The sequence below is a fragment of the Cuculus canorus genome, chromosome 1, assembly GCF_017976375.1.
Source record: "Cuculus canorus isolate bCucCan1 chromosome 1, bCucCan1.pri, whole genome shotgun sequence".
NCBI classification, from domain to species: Eukaryota; Metazoa; Chordata; class Aves; order Cuculiformes; family Cuculidae; genus Cuculus; species Cuculus canorus.
This window is the reverse complement of record NC_071401.1, coordinates 80,382,950-80,398,798: the sequence shown is the minus strand read 5'-3', so window position 1 is coordinate 80,398,798 and position 15,849 is coordinate 80,382,950. Positions and strand designations below refer to the sequence as shown.

The 15,849-nt window shown below is 44.7% G+C and overlaps 1 protein-coding gene across 4 annotated transcripts in view; it reads right to left on the bottom strand.

The window, feature by feature from the left end:
* NHS (NHS actin remodeling regulator) overlaps positions 1 to 15,849 on the bottom strand; it is a 255,403-nt gene that overhangs the window by 51,927 nt on the left and 187,627 nt on the right. The window contains exon 1 of one of the 4 annotated variants that reach the window (XM_054086857.1): positions 226 to 259. The exons of the other annotated variants lie outside the window; for them this stretch is intronic. Coding sequence (XP_053942832.1) covers positions 226 to 244 — 19 coding nt within the window. The 5' untranslated portion in view covers positions 245 to 259. Of the gene's footprint in view, positions 1 to 225; positions 260 to 15,849 lie in introns of those variants that run through there. 4 annotated transcript variants of the gene reach the window in all.

Here is a 15,849-nt window from a genome sequence, read left to right as displayed (position 1 = left end):
CCCCATTCACTTGCTAAAAAGGCTGAGGCTGCTCCTCTCCCCCTGCATTGGTTCCAGATTTGGTCCTCACTCCTCATCAAGTTCCCAGTCTGCAGTTGACCGTGTGGGTCGTTGTCAGTGCAGGACAGAGGATGCACCATCTGTACATGCTCCTACAGCATCCCTGTTGGCACTCACTTGAAAAATAAAACAGCCTTTCCCTTAAGAAATCAGAAGAGGTCTAACCTCGCGATGCAAAGTGCATTACACAGCCAGCTCCATTTACAGAAGGCAAACAGTCTTCCTCTTCGAAGCAGGAGGGAAAGGGAGACCCTCCTAGGGGCTCTGCCTTTTGCCTTGTCTTCTTTAAAGGAAGAGACCCTCTCTGTGGTTTGCTGCATACTCCTTGCGTTAGGACTGCAATCCATCTTTTTTTTTTTTTTTATTTTTATTTCCCTCCCCCCAAGTGTGACATCATCAGACACCAACTCTACTTCTGTAATAAAAAAGGATCCCGAGCAGAGCTACCTGGGACGAGGTCATCTGGAGGACCCAGATGCGATGCTGGCTCCTGAGCAATTGTCTCTTCTTACAAAATCCCCTGCTCTTACACACTGTCATCTTGATTTAATAACCCCGTGCTTGCTGCAGACCAGGATGCTCAGCTGCTGGGCTAAGTCTCGTATCTATCCCCACTGGCTCTGCTGGCATCAACAGCAAGCAGGTACCTCTGAAGCACTCTCCTGGTACCCACCATTCACCTCACAACTCCATTTATTTCCCTCCCCTAACCTCTGAGAGGAAGGATGCTGCAGTAAAATTCCCTCGGCCAGCACTGCTGGCTGCTACAAAGCAGTAGGGCTGTGAGCTGGACCTCACATACTCCCAGCACTCCTCCACTTTCTCAGGGTCTCAGCCTAAAGAACCACTGAAGGCAGCCTTCTCAAAATACTGTCCCCCATCACTGACAGCTGCAGGAGCCAGCAGCTCATGACAGAGTGGGAGGCCAGCCCCAGCTCAAGGCCTGTTTGTGGCCAAGAGCATCCACTGCCTTTTTTCCCCTACATGCCATTTCCCTCCTGGGGCAGTGTTGGGGCTTGTGCTGAGCACTGCCAGTGCTGAGATGGCTGACGGCACCAGGACAGCCGGGGTGAGGGATAGATGGTGGCTCCCAAGCTCTGCAGCCTCCCTCACGGCAGCAGCCAGTAGTGGCAGGAGAGAGGAGTCTGTGTGTACGTGCATATGTATAACATATGTCTTCGTATACCTATTATATACACAGTGAGCTACATGCAGATACAAACACAGACGTGCATTCTGGATCTCTTACTGCTACCAGCAATGCTGCAGATGTATCAAACATTGCACAAGTAAGGGGACCAATATGATAAGGCTGCATTGCATAAGGTGAAAACGTGCTTGGTCATTTGTGTGCTGTCTATACAGCCTGCACACAAATACATCCCTCACCGCTACATTGACTACAACTGAGTACTTGCCATAGGACTGTAAAAGCTTCACAAAACTCATGCAAACTCTTCTAAGAGGTATAGCAGCATCTTACACACATGCCAGGTAATGGTACTTCTTTGCAGGCTAGAACTGTCTTACATGGAGGACTGCAAAAGTCCTTTCAGCAATGAAATCCACAGCAGTGCTCTGAATTAGGAACATTCTGGTGCACCAAGTCCCAGAGAAAATCCCCGCTAGAGAAAGGGAGCCAATGGGAAGTTGAAGGAAGTCAGTAAAAATCTTGCCTCAGGTTTATTCCTAACTCCCCCTTCCTCCTCCTCTCCTTCTTCAGAGCCGTGTTTTGCACATGGGCTGGTAACACATTCATCTCAAACACCAGAGCTCTTCTAAATGAGCCAAGGTTTAAAACTTGACATCTCCTGTCAGATGGGACAGAAGAACATTACACACTCAGCAAAGCAAAGAGCAGGTGGTGTTACTCTCTAACAGGATTTCCACTAAAGACTCTCCCTTTCCATCTTTTAGTAAGTGATCGCACTGAAGGTCCTCTTCTCCCTGTCAGGCTGCACCCATTTTCTCTGGGCAGGCAGCAGACATAGGTCTCTGGCACAGGCAGGAAAGAGACCAAGACTGAGGAGGGATGACTGTGGTGGATAGAAATGTGGGACTATCTTTGAAGCTATGCCTCCTCCAACACGAACCTTCAGATAAATACAGAAGAGCGTGTCCTCTGCCACTACTCATTAATGAAACCTCAGTTTTCTTACCGCTCTGATAGGGATATCACAGTCATTAGCAAAGGGGGATCCTATATAAACACAGCAGCATCAATAACATCTCTGGAGTAACATTGATTATACATCATACACATCACATCAAAGGAGGAAAAAGTAGAAAGTGTGCCAATTCACCACATAAATCTCTGTATTTCCCTTCTGAATAGTTTAACCTAGCTTCTTAAGGAGAAAAGGCAAACCTGCTGCCTTTTTCAGTTCCATGCCCAAATTTGGTTGCATTATATATCATTAAGTTTCTACAAATTTTAAGTGAAAAAAGTAATAGAAAAAACCAAAACAGCACTATCTTCATCACAGACAAAGGGAACAATATTTTTAGCATTTCTGTTTTCTCTTCCTAAGCATGCTTCTCACAGGTGCATCAGCACTTGTCTGTCCAAATGCCCATGTAGTTTACCCCCCGAAAAAACCTTTGAACATCCCTTTCTCATTTTACTTTGTTCTCCTATGTGAAGACATTGTTTTAATCCACAGCTGGAGTGTTCAGAAACTGCCATCTGGTTATAACGGCTCCCAAACCCAACAAGTTCCACACTCATTCCCAGTCCTGAGATGTTTTTGTAGGAAGGCAAACAAACCCATTCCTGTAAGAAAGAACAGGCAAACAAAATGCAGGATTAAGGGGTGGAAAGAACCCAACACAAATAAATGAGGGCTGAAACTACATCCAGAGCTCCCAAAACTCCAGATCAGAAAGGTAGATATCCTTCTAACCAGAAGAAAGAGGAGCTTGCCCACCTTTCTCATCATTTCCCTTTCTATTATACTGATATTAACTAAAGGTTTCACTTGGTGAATGCGTATTGCCTCAAGTATTTGGGTGACTGAGTTGAAGATCAGTGCTCAAATAAATGAGCATCAAGTAGCAGTACTGCCTTAATCTATGCATTTCAGTGCACCCTGGGGTACCTCCAAAGTAAATGGGGTAGAACATGCTCCATATTATAAGAATTCTCCACTTGCCTTAGCAAATGCACCTCGTTCAGGATCTCCAATATCCTCTTTAATCTAGCACTATGCCTCCCACGAGCACAGTTTAACAAATGTATTATACCATATAAATGGGTGTTACCCATTCTGAAAATCATTCAGAGGTGAGCTGAGAGTCCCAGGCTACTTATCTGCTTTGATCAGTCGTTAAATACAATCAAGTTTGGTAACAGACATGAAGAAGTTAGCAGATGAACGTCATGCATCTACATGCACAACTATTTTTAACATTATAGAGTGTATTGAAAGGAAGAGTTGAAAGTCCTCTTCCTTAATGACAACCCTGCCATTTAAAAAAAAAAAAAAAATCTAAATTTCAATACTCTTCCATTTCAATCCAAACTGTTAAAAAGTAAATCAAGGTCAGGCCTGTCTGTCACTTTCCCAAATTGCTCTTGAGTAAAGACTGCCCTCAGCCAAATAATATCAGTCTAAATAGGAACTCAGCCTCTCCTGTTTCATTATCCCAGGGAGGTTTCAATTTCAAAGCTGACTTGGACTACATAAAAGTCAGCTTTTAAGCAGGAGCAGTTTGAATATTTCTTCATCCCCTCTATTTTACCTTCTCAAGGAAAGAAAGAAGAAAATAAGACCTAGCACAAGTTCTTCTGATCTAACTCAAGAGAAGGAGGCAGAACAACGTGGCATTCGTATGAGAGGAAATCTCGGTGCTATTTTTTCATTGCCTGTTCTCCTTCCTGCTCCACTTGGCTGAGTGGTAGCCTTAAAACCAGGCTGCTCCAGTCTGCTGTTCTCATTTCAGAAAATGAAAATGATAGTAACTAATAGCACACATGCCTGGAAGTGAGATTGCAAAACTGTTCTGAAGTGTTCGGATATGCACTTTCCCTCAAGAAAACCACTTGGCTTTGAGAACCTCAACTCCCATCTTACTACACTAGGACAGAGGGAAGTCTATTGGCACTTGGGAGGTAAGAAAATGGTATTTATGGGAGACAAAATCGCTCACATATTATTTAAATAATTAAGAACTAGAAAACAATGCAATATAACAAAGATGCATCTTGAGGGTTTTGGGGATAGCACTCAGACAATACTGCCTGGAGCTGGAATAGGGAGTGGGGCTGAGACAGGGCTGCCCCAGCACCCACTGCTTTGCTCCTGCATCTCCAGAGCACCAGACTCTCAGAGGGCTCCTGCAGCACCATGGTACGCAACATGTTACGAGCAACAAAGTGGTCCCATCCTCTGTATGTTGCCAGTCAAGCATGGGGGAGCTTGGCAGCAGCAACACAAGAGCCAGTGCCCCACCTCTCTAGGGAACTGCTCACTGCTTGGGCCTTCCATGTGATGCTTTAAGAAGTATCTTTTTGTCACTGCAGACAAGAGGACCCACTTCTCCGTACCTCCAGGCTACCTGGGTGTGCAGCCCGTGGGTGGCTGAGCAGGAAAGACCCTCCTTGGGGGCTCCCTGCTCTGCCCCAGGCTGCCCGGCTGCGCTGGCATCAGGGGACAGGCACCAAGTAAAGACCATTGGAGCTATGCCTACTTCGTCTTGTTTATAAAAGGCCAGGTTCTAAATATGCTGTATGTAGTAGCAGATATGAATTATCAAGGTACTTGCTGATGAGGATTATAACAGGTTTCTTCTCTTCTTCCTACTGTGATACAAGGTGCTGCTCAGCCACACGCAGACACCATACAAGCAGCTTTTAGCTTCATTTCCTACAGAAACAAATGGGATGGGTAATGCTGCCTGCTGCCTTCACAGCTGCACCTTCCCCTCTCCCTGGCCACCATGGCTCACTGGCCAACCCGGGTCAAATCCATGCAGGGAGAGCCAGGTGGGTAGGTGACATCGGGGTACATAATAAGAAAAAAAATAATTTCTCTCAGAGACTGAAGAAAGGATGGGGTTTTTTCACTTCATGCTCACCTAGTGAAAACTGCTATTTCTTCAGGTCTCCAGCAATGCAGTGACCATGACACTTTTAACCTAAAGCAACATAGAGCCCAGGAGACATGGATACAAGTTCTCCACATCTCCATAGAGATGAGATGCTCTATTTTCTGCCTACAAGAACGGTGTGCAAACCACTGTGCAACACACTACTGTGCCATTGTTTTTTAATACTGATACTGTTTTGTGTTAGATTCTGAAAAACTAGTACAAAGCAGCAAAACTTTCTACTCACCAGGACATAAGGTTTCTTTCTTTTAGTTTAACTAATGCATCAGACTGTAAAATGGAACCTGGATTGCCATGAGGCTAAAAAATAAAATCTTGAACTCAAACTTGGGTTGTTCTCCAGGCAACAGGGAAACTTTTTCCCTGTTTACTATTTCCACTATCCCATTGTGTTTCCATGATGCCCCAGGGTGACTGGAGTGCAATCCATGCTTTGCGAGAATTATTATGTGGTTTACGAGTCTTATCATGATAAAAGATGTTGTAGCATTTTATCAGCCAGAGCAAAATGGCAGTGTTTTAAAATAGGAACTGCATAAATATCTTGCTTTCATAATGTACCTTTCACTCACAACTCACTAATGAAGAGATGTGGATATATGGCTCCATCCATTTCTATGTAATCTAGTAACACATCAACTGCCATGCTATTCGGGTACCAGCTGCAAAATAAAAGGATTCTCTCATTGATCCTTCTTTGGCCCAACAGCACATCACTCACTTTGTCTGTCTGAAACATTTGCTTAGCCACAGGTGATTGTGCCGGTCTTAGAAGAACCAAGTCTTGAGTTATGTGAGTTTTATACTGTAACTACATTATGTTTATCACAGAATCACAGAATCACAGAATCACAGAATCACAAGGTTGGAAAGGACCCATTGGATCATCGAGTCCAACCATTCCTAACGCTCCCTAAACCATGTCCCTAAGCACTTCATCCACCCGTTCCTTAAACACCTCCAGGGAAGGTGACTCGACCACCTCCCTGGGCAGTTCCAGTAGCCAATGACTCTTACTGTGAAGAATTTTTTTCTGATATCCAACCTGAACCTCCCCTGACGGAGCTTCAGGCCATTCCCTCTTGTCCTGTCCTCTGTCACTTGGGAGAAGAGGCCAGCTCCCTCCTCTCCACAACCTCCTTTCAGGTAGTTGTAGAGAGTAATAAGGTCTCCCCTCAGCCTCCTCTTCTCCAGGCTAAACAACCCCAGCTCTCTCAGCCGCTCCTTGTAAGACTTGTTCTCCAGCCCCCTCACCAGCTTTGTTGCTCTTCTCTGGACACTCTCCAGAGCCTCAACATCCTTCTTGTGGTGAGGGGCCCAGAACTGAACACAGTATTCAAGGTGCGGTCTCACCAGTGCTGAGTACAGAGGGAGAATCACCTCCCTGGACCTGCTGGTGACCCCATTTCTGATACAAGCCAAGATGCCATTGGCCTTCTTGGCCACCTGGGCACACTGCTGGCTCATATTCAGTCGGCTGTCAACCAGCACCCCCAGGTTCTTCTCTTCCGTGCAGCTCTCCAGCCATTCTTCCCCCAGTCTGTAGCACTGCATAGGGTTGTTGTGCCCCAAGTGCAGGACCCAGCATTTGGCCTTGTTAAACCTCATCCCATTGGTCTCGGCCCAGCAGTCCAGCCTGTTCAGATCCCTTTGCAGAGCCTCCCTACCCTCCAGCAGATCCACACTTCCTCCCAGCTTAGTGTCATCTGCAAACTTGCTGAGGGTGCACTCAATGCCTTCATCCAGGTCATTGATAAAGACATTGAACAGAGCTGGACCAATGCTCTTTCACTAGCATTTCCAGCCTTCACAATCCCTTTTCACAAGATTTTCTTCTTGTTTATTTCAGAAGAACTACTGACTGTGTCATAAATATTGATGTTTGACTTAATGTATTTTGCTTTTAGCCTGGCAACTCTATATTTCTGCTTGCCAGGGCTTTGCTTTTTGAAGAGCCAAAGACACAGTTGTTATAATACAGTTTAATAACTGCTTGGAAAGACTGTAAGGTTTTTTTAACATGAATCGAAATACAAGTCACATTCAAGTAACCTACTGCCTCAAATAGTAAGCAAGTCTTTGCCCTAGCACAACTTGTATGTGAAAAGCCTGAAAACCATCAAGCAAGAACTGCCCTATTCTGACCTGTTACAACAAGGCAGTACTGCAATAATCTCACAGCATTTATTGTGTGCTTTGCAGCAAGTTCTATCCACAAACCCAAATAACAGCCTAGGGAGCTATCATCCTGTACTGACGGCATTGGCATAAATCACTATTACTTATCTAATAATTAATATCACTTGATGGAAAAGAACCGAGGAGTCTGATTTTCAGTGCTGTACTCTCAGTGCTGACTTCTTGCTTTGATATTGAGTTAAACCCTGAAGATATATCTGCTGAATTTTCCTAACAAATTACATTCATCATCTCTATGCCTGTCTTGTCTAGAGTATGAGATGTAATACATATTAAAATACTACACAAATTTCCTGTTAGAGCACTTAGCACATACCACTCTTACATACTGTGCTTGATTTCCAAAATCCAAAACAATGCATTTAGCGACCCCCAGGGAAAAGTCAAGCTACAGGATTAGTGACCTCCATAAGCAGCGACCACAAAAACAAAAAAAAAAAAAGAATCCAATGGGAATTATCCCCAAGTGATTTTGCCATCTGCTGTCCCAGAAGAACCACCCTGATTCCTTTCAACAGACATGGAATTTAAGAAAATCATGGGAATTCTATACTTACTCCTCCATCCCTATTTGCTGCTTTTGTCAGCTATAAAGGAGCAAATTATTATTTGCCTTGTGAGCTAAGAGTGCTATATTTCTGCTATGACCAGAAAAACACCAGCCTGTGACGGTGGGGCTGAGCTGTCCTTCTGGAGCTTGTGGCTCTGCTGCAGAGGGCAGCTGAGGAGGTGGCAGAAGGAACAAGGATGGACACAGTGATAGCAAAAGCAGGGTAGAAAAGAGCCTGGGAAGGATATACGCAACTCCATATTTTTCAAACTTATTGCAGTTGGCTACGTGTCTCCAAAAGCCATGTTTGCTACTAAAATTTCCCTTACAGATTGAAAGTGGGAGCAAGAAAACACCTGAGCGTGTGTCTTCCATTGAGTGACAAGGTGTCTCTTCTGACAAGTTTTGAACTCTCGCTGCTTTTAGCTAAGAAATAGCTTAAAAGACCATCGTCTGTGCTTACCTTGGTGACAGTGCAAGGAGAGGACAGTTGTATTTCATCCCTATCCTCATGATTGCTTTGGGCAAATGAAGAGGGATGTACATAATCAAATGGGAGAGAGTGATAAGTTGAAGTAGTTCCATGTGCTACCCATAACAACCACAAACAGCTCAGAGAAGGGAAAAAAGGAGAAAACCTTGAGCCTTCATGTCCTGGAAATAAATGGCTGGGGTTTTTTTTTAGAGATGAACTGCCTTAAGCCAGAATCCTGCATAGGAAAGGGAGATAGTCTGTGACAAAGCTTTCTCTGCAAGAGCCCACAGTGGTCACTGCCAGCTGAAAATTCTCTTCCAGCCAGAGCAAGATGTCTAGTCACAACCAGGTGAGGCCAAGGCTGCGAACACCCCAAGTGCCTTCTACCAAACATTTCAATTGGTGATAAAAGTGCTTAGTCTGGAAGACAGCAGCCTATTTGAGCAGGGTGATGGCTGAGGCTGATCTGTGCGACAGCAGTGGGAGGGCTGCAGTAAGCAGTGGTGTTAATCCTCTTTGTGGATCAATCTTTAAAAAGCCACAAAAAAATGTTTGCAGAGAGTCATGCGACACCATGACAACATGCAAGGGAATGTCATCGTGCAACTATTTTCCCCGAGTTTCGATAGACAGCTCTGAATTTTGTGGAAATATCAATAGGCCGGGGAAAAGCCCAAGTGCCATTTAATTTTGACAGATGGAAAAAATAATGCCTTGTACAAAGCATGATAGCTTGACGGTCTGCTCTATCCCTTTTCATCATGGACTAGCTCCCAAAGGCAGTAGCCAGGATAAAGCCCACATCAGATACAAGGAACCAGAAAGGCAAAGAGATTTTATGATTAAGTATTTACACAAATAGTGGAAGTGGGGGGTAGAGAGGATGCACATAAAGTATATGAAGCAAATGGTGCAGAAGAGACAGACAGTGATATGGAATTGCTTGATGTGAAACCAAAAGCCAGGCTACTAGGGAGGCATGACCCATCGCATTTATTCACCAGAGTCTACCACTGGAAGTCATCCCAACCATTGATTCCTTACTCAACTATATTGTTATTTGATAGGAAAATAGTTTTTCCCTGCTAGCATGTAAACGGGCTGGCTAAACTATTCATAGTAAATCTGGGACTAATTTTATTACAGTCCATCCTCGGTTGTTGCATTCTTCTTGAAAAATACTGTGCCAACAGCTACATAGATTGTATTAGCTCATACAGACCTAGTGCCTTTTGATTTGGTATTGGCAACAGTGACTGAAGTTGGTTAGACAAATATGGCTAGACTTTGCTGTTTGTAAATGAACAGTGCTGCAAACTGTCTAGTCGCTTTTTTATTTGTTTCTACCCTTCCTCCATTTGCAAACACCCCTGTGTTCAGCTTCTTAATATGGGTCAGTACCTGCCCTGGGACAGAGACCTGTTAAGCTGAGTCTTTGGCATGGTGCTCCAGCTGCCTACTCTGCCTACTGTGCAAGGTTATTGCACGGTGTCTGTGAGGTAGGAACACAAGATACCATGAATGGGAATTAAAAAAGGTATAATCATTTCTCCTTGACAGCATTTAAAATCTGCTTCCCTGGTCCTTTGAAATATGCTTCCCACCAAATCTCCCTGTTCAAATAAAACCAGTGCACTGTACAGTGGATTGGTCACAGACATCTTTGTTCTGCACCCACGCAAAATTAGAAGTGACACTTCACTTCCATTGCGGCCAGACATCAAGCAGAATCATGTCCCCACTTATAGTTATTTTAAAGCCATAGCTAGCTTTTTAGGGATCAAAGAGGAGGAGGTATAGGAGGGGGATGCTGTTCAGAGGAAGACTGGGAACAAAACAGTACAGTTTAGTCTTATGTGTCTTTGACTGCTTCGTGTTTGCTTTTTAAATTGCTGAAATGTAACATGAAAACAGAAGTACATAAAGCATGAGACACTAACGGGTGGCCTATGAAGTTCCTTTAGTTTATTACTGCTTTAGCTCTCTGCAGTACCTGTCGTAAAGGAAAGGGATTAGACTGGTATCAATCAGTGCCATCCTACTAAGGGCAGCAGCAGTGGGAAGCCAGGTTAAGGCTCAGAAGGCTTCACAAGCTGAGGGCTTCACAAGCACTATCAGGATACACAGCACACTGTCAGTATCCAGGCTCTAGGACAGGACATTTGGAAAGGGCATACAGGGTTTTTTTCATCATAACTTGGACTCTCTTTCTAAAGGAATACCATTTAAACCAGAAACAGGGCTGTCTGCACAGCCAGTCTCTCCAGAGCTGGCAGCTCACCTCTACCCAGATTGGTACATATGTGTTAGAACCAGCTGGATGCCACAACCCTCTCCCTTTCCCGTAAGTGGGTTTCAAGTTTACTAGTATGGCAAATGAGTTCATTTCCGCTCATTAACTCCCACAAGTAGTTGCTACTTCTCTGAACTCTATATTTCTCTGCCTCCAAATCCCTTGGGAGTCTCTGGGGCTGAAAAAGCCCTTCTCGGCACGAGCAGTTTCGGACGGCTGCCCAAATGAGAAGAACAAAGGGGGCCTCATTAGACCGGACACGGCACTCACAGAACTCACAGAAGGGGATTAACTCAATGGAGAAAACTTACAAAGCAGAAATCTGAGCAGCTTCATTTTTTCAGATAATTGTTTTCAGCAGGTTTCTTTTTTGATACAAGCCTCAGCCAAAGTGCTAATACAAACTATTGATCTCATGCTTCCAAATCTCTCCATCCTAGGCCTCTAACCTTCTTGCTTCTCAGCAGCCCTCTAAGTCCTCAAACGGGTAGATGAGATCCCAGACTCTCCCCACCATCAGCTATTGCTCCAAATATAAAGCACGGCAATTTTTTTGACCCTAGAAAGACCTGCACTAAATGGCTGGTTTGAAAAACTTACTTCGATGACTGCATGCCAGATGAACTTTTAGACTATCTCATTGACACTTCAGCAGGTCTTCTGCCACAAGCGAGGCTGCTTTCCTACATCCCACTTCCCCGTATGTTTTCTTTTGGCCTGGGGTTTCACTCTCTCTTCTGTCTCATATGCTTTTCATACCAATAGCTCACATGGATGTTTTCTCGAATAGCAGAACAAACAACCCAAGGCAGCCACACAGTTAGGGCGAGACTTGGCACAGGGATATTAAAACAGCATGTGTATTTCCCTCCAAAACCCAGCACAAGATATGTAATAACATCGAAAACTGAAACAAAAATACAGAAGTATAATAAGGTTAGATGAAAGGACTTTCACCCCTTCCCTGCACACAAAGCATTTGTTACCCACTGCAAAACTTCCTTTAATGGCTAGTCAAATTATTCCAGAACAAGAAAAGCAAAAACGAATCTAACCAAACCCACCATATGGATATGTTCATTCTTGAGAAAGGACATGTTCCATTGATCAAAATGCAGGATAGCACATGAAGAAGTCTGAACTTGGGTCCCAGTCTCACAGAAACTTTAAATATAAAATTGAGCAAACTACTTAAGGTGGGATTCAGTTGCTTAAGGAAAGGTCTCCAGTACCATTTTAGATGCCTTAAGGTATCCAACACATCTGTACAAGGCTGGTTGACACAAAATCATACAATAGTAGAATAGTCTGGGTTGGAAGGGACCTTAAAGACCATCTAGTTCCAACCTGCCTGCTATGGGCAGAGACAACCCACTAGAATGGACCCTAAGGCAGCAGCTGGACTCCAGGAAGCATTTAGACACCTGTACTGCATCCTGTACTGCTTTCTGAGCGTCTGTTAAGAGATACCTAATGCAGCTTTCTAAGCCTTGTGGCTACTAAGCTGATGTGCCCATTACACACCTGTCCTGAACCCTTTCATCTTGTATTGTCAACAGGCTATAATAATGACCCATACGTTGCACTGGAATATGGCACTTTTGGCCACCTGAAAAAGCATATTTTCATTTCCCCCTGCTTGCAACAGTCTGCCGTTTTTGTGATGTGAACAGTTTAAAGCTGCTTATGCTCTACTAGGATGATTGCAGTCAGTTGATGCCACCTAGTTCACTCTCTGGAATGCGCTCTCACCTTCTGCAATTTAATGGCCCATTTCTTGTATGTGTCACTGTGATAACCCATTCGGCTTCACTAAGAGTGTGTTATAAAACCTGATACGTGATCGTGATACATGATGTTCTGCAGCATTTGTCAATCAAATGTGATATCACAGTCTCTTGATACATAGAACATCATAGGTTGACCAGTCAATACACGGAGATGCTGGCCAAGCTCAGTGCAAGGACTCATTTAAGTATCAGTCTGTTTTGCTGCTTTGGGGAGCAGGAGATTGGCAGCTCCCATAGCTCCAATCCCTGTGCCAGGATCTGGCCATCCTGTGATGCTGGGAGAGCAAGTGGAGACTAGTGATGACAAACACTTTAATGTGGTCCAGTTATTACAGTGCACTGGAAGCCAGCTTCTCAAAAGAGGATGGAGTAGGTTTATGACCCTATTGCTGATTTTGAAAGAGTAACAGCAGCCTTGGCCATATTAGATACAGATCACTGCTATTGGAACAACTTCATAGCTCAGAGATCCACTATTGCTCCTACTGCTTGTATATTTGGTGGGACGAGCCTTAGATGTGAAGCCTGCTTTGAGTTTGCTCCATCACAATCTTCACACCATGACAGGACACCTTTAAAGCTGATTTTCTTCCAGCGATATGTTTTTGGAACAGCTGGTGCGATATTTAACATGCTAATGCCAACAACCATCACATCAGCTATTATTCCAGTAAGTGACTGCAACTTAGTTACAGATGGCAAAACAGCACAGAGAAACCTCATTCCCCATCCTGCACATAAAAGCAGATAATGTACCTGGTTATTTTCCTTTTTGGTTATCAGTGTTCTCCCTTGCCACCCTGACCACCTCATTTGTTCTATCACCCTTATGCCCCAGGGCCTGTGCTGTGCGAAGAACGCTTTCATGTTCTTTATGTTACTTGGTTACAGCTGCCCCTGAAGCCAGGTCCATTCAGCTTTGCACTTCCTGGCCCAGGATAGCATTTCCACCAGGTGGTATCTGCTGGGACTGGGAACACCCTACGGCCTCCATCCCAAAGCTGGGGACTGCAGGTAGCAGGACTCACTCTCCTCCAAGGGCAGTGCTGCTCGCACACTTTGTCCATGGATCATGCTGGGACTGGACTCACTGCACTGGCAGGTTTGCATTCATCTCCCCATCCCTCCTGTACAACATCTCTGGAGAGGTCTATGGGCCAGTATATTTAGTCCACTCACAATTCAATCCCTCACAATGAAGAGAGCCTCCTAATTCCCCAACACACTCAGTGAAGTCAACATGTCTATCCTTGAGTGACTTTACAGTGTTGAGCACACAACCCTCTCCCAAAATATCAAGCCTTCATTCCTCTAGTGGCTTTCCAAGTCCAGCACAGCATGCATGCATAGGTGCCACGGGCTCAAGACTGTCACAGGTCGGGCGGCGGTGCCTCTTGCTTCCGTGAGTGGCCAGGACCTGCTATCATCCCCTCCAGCCACAGGCTGGCTGTTTCTCTTTGTATACTCTGAGCAGTCTTTACAGCACAACCGCATTTCAAAGATCATCACTCAAGCCAAAATTGCCAGTGAGTCTTTCAGAGACAGAAAACATTGGCAGTTACATTTGCCAGTGGCCAGAGGCCATTCCCGGTGAGCATTTCTCACACAGGGCATTGGCTCTCATGGTGATTTGCTGTGGACTCAAAAAGTAAATCACAGTTTCCTCCTGACTACTGATGGATGTAATTATGTAAGAAGGGTAATGAAGCAAATCAAGGGAGTCCTCCTTTCTCCCAGTTTGTCCTCCACCTTATCAATGCCTGACATTTGTGCTTCACTTGTGCTGTTAAGAAATTGCAATTGAGTTTCAGAGTCCAGCCCAAAGCCAGTGAGACTCCTGCACACCTGTCTGTTTCTGTGCCTTACCATGAGGTGCGCACAGGTACCACATCCTTTTCTGATTGTTTTGCGGTGGGGAAAGAACATAGCTACTAGCATCATCTACAGCCTCCTCCTCTCGGATCCAACTTTGCTACTGCCCATACTTCACCCTCATGTACGTGCCAACCCATGCATCCTGGCTTTAGATGAATGCAAGCTCTCCCAAACTATGGGCTATGAAAGGCATCCAAAGGGCAGACACGGAGATTTCAACAGGCAAGAGTATTACTCCGATCTTCATTTACTACTCTATGAAAGTAAGCACAGATCTGCTGGGCACAAAACTGAGAGCATCTCTATCACTCACTGGATGAGATACTCCAAGCCACCAGGACCAGGACAGGCACCTGGCTTCCTATTCTGCATCCAGTATTGGAAAAGCTCCGGAGGCTACTGTGTAGGGGGTGAGGAAACTGCCTGAGGGAAACTGCCCCAAGGGGTAAGAGAATGACAGCTGGGTGTCCTGCTGCACAAGGGTAGCTACCAAATGGAGATTTCTCTTTTCCTCAGACACCAGCTGAGCAAAGTAGTCCTCCCTTTGTTCTGCCCATGCCCTGCCAGGGGTTGCATGGGCAGAACAACTGCTGCCCTGCTACTCTGACTGAATTAATAAAAAAGCTACCGTTACACCAGCTGCTACTACCTCCCTGCTATCCAACAACAGCCAGGATGGTTGGCAACAGCAGAATAAAATATCAGATCAACTGTGTTTTTGAGGGACTTCATAAGAGGCCAACAAAAGCAAGGACGTTCAAAGCTCTCAGCTAAGCATAGCAAGAGGTCTCAGTGGAGCGTTAGATGACGAGAAACAGATTTGCTGCATTACATAGTCATGTCAAAGGGTTGTGCTGGAGCTTTAGCTGACGGCAAGTCTGAAATTCTTTGTACTCACTGGCTTGAGCCAGACAGGGGACCCTGCAGCCTCGTGTTTCATATCTTGCTTGTGATTTTTTCCTAATTTAATTGATCAAATTCTGATAGCTCGTTTATGTATCTTATCTTACTCCAGACTGGCCCTACCATTTTTGCCATGAGAGTGACTTCAGCTCAACTACTAGGGGAGTAAGGCATCTCTTGTTATGATTAAGAGCTAGGCCACAGAGCAAATTGTACCGTAAAGAGGCATTCTTAAATGGTCATGGTACCCATGTTAAACTGAAATGCTGGTTTTGCTTCGTTTGGAGCAAAGTGATTTCAAAGGCCTTTTTTTAATATGGGGAATTTGATGGGCACATGGTATTTCTCCCTGGCCATTTTGTGTAGTTCCCCATGAAGACTCTCTACTCCATAAAAAAGATAGTTTTATTCAAGAAGCACATTGTTAATAATTTCTAAAATCCTTGTTTGTTCTGGAAGACAGTCCACTAAGGCAGCTCCTCCAGAGTAGCTCTTGTCAGAGCACGGCTGTGTTTACCATACATCAGCTCCATTTCCCCAGGAGGACAGAACCTCCTCATTCCTGCTGAACCCTTAATAGAAATAGTTCAATCTG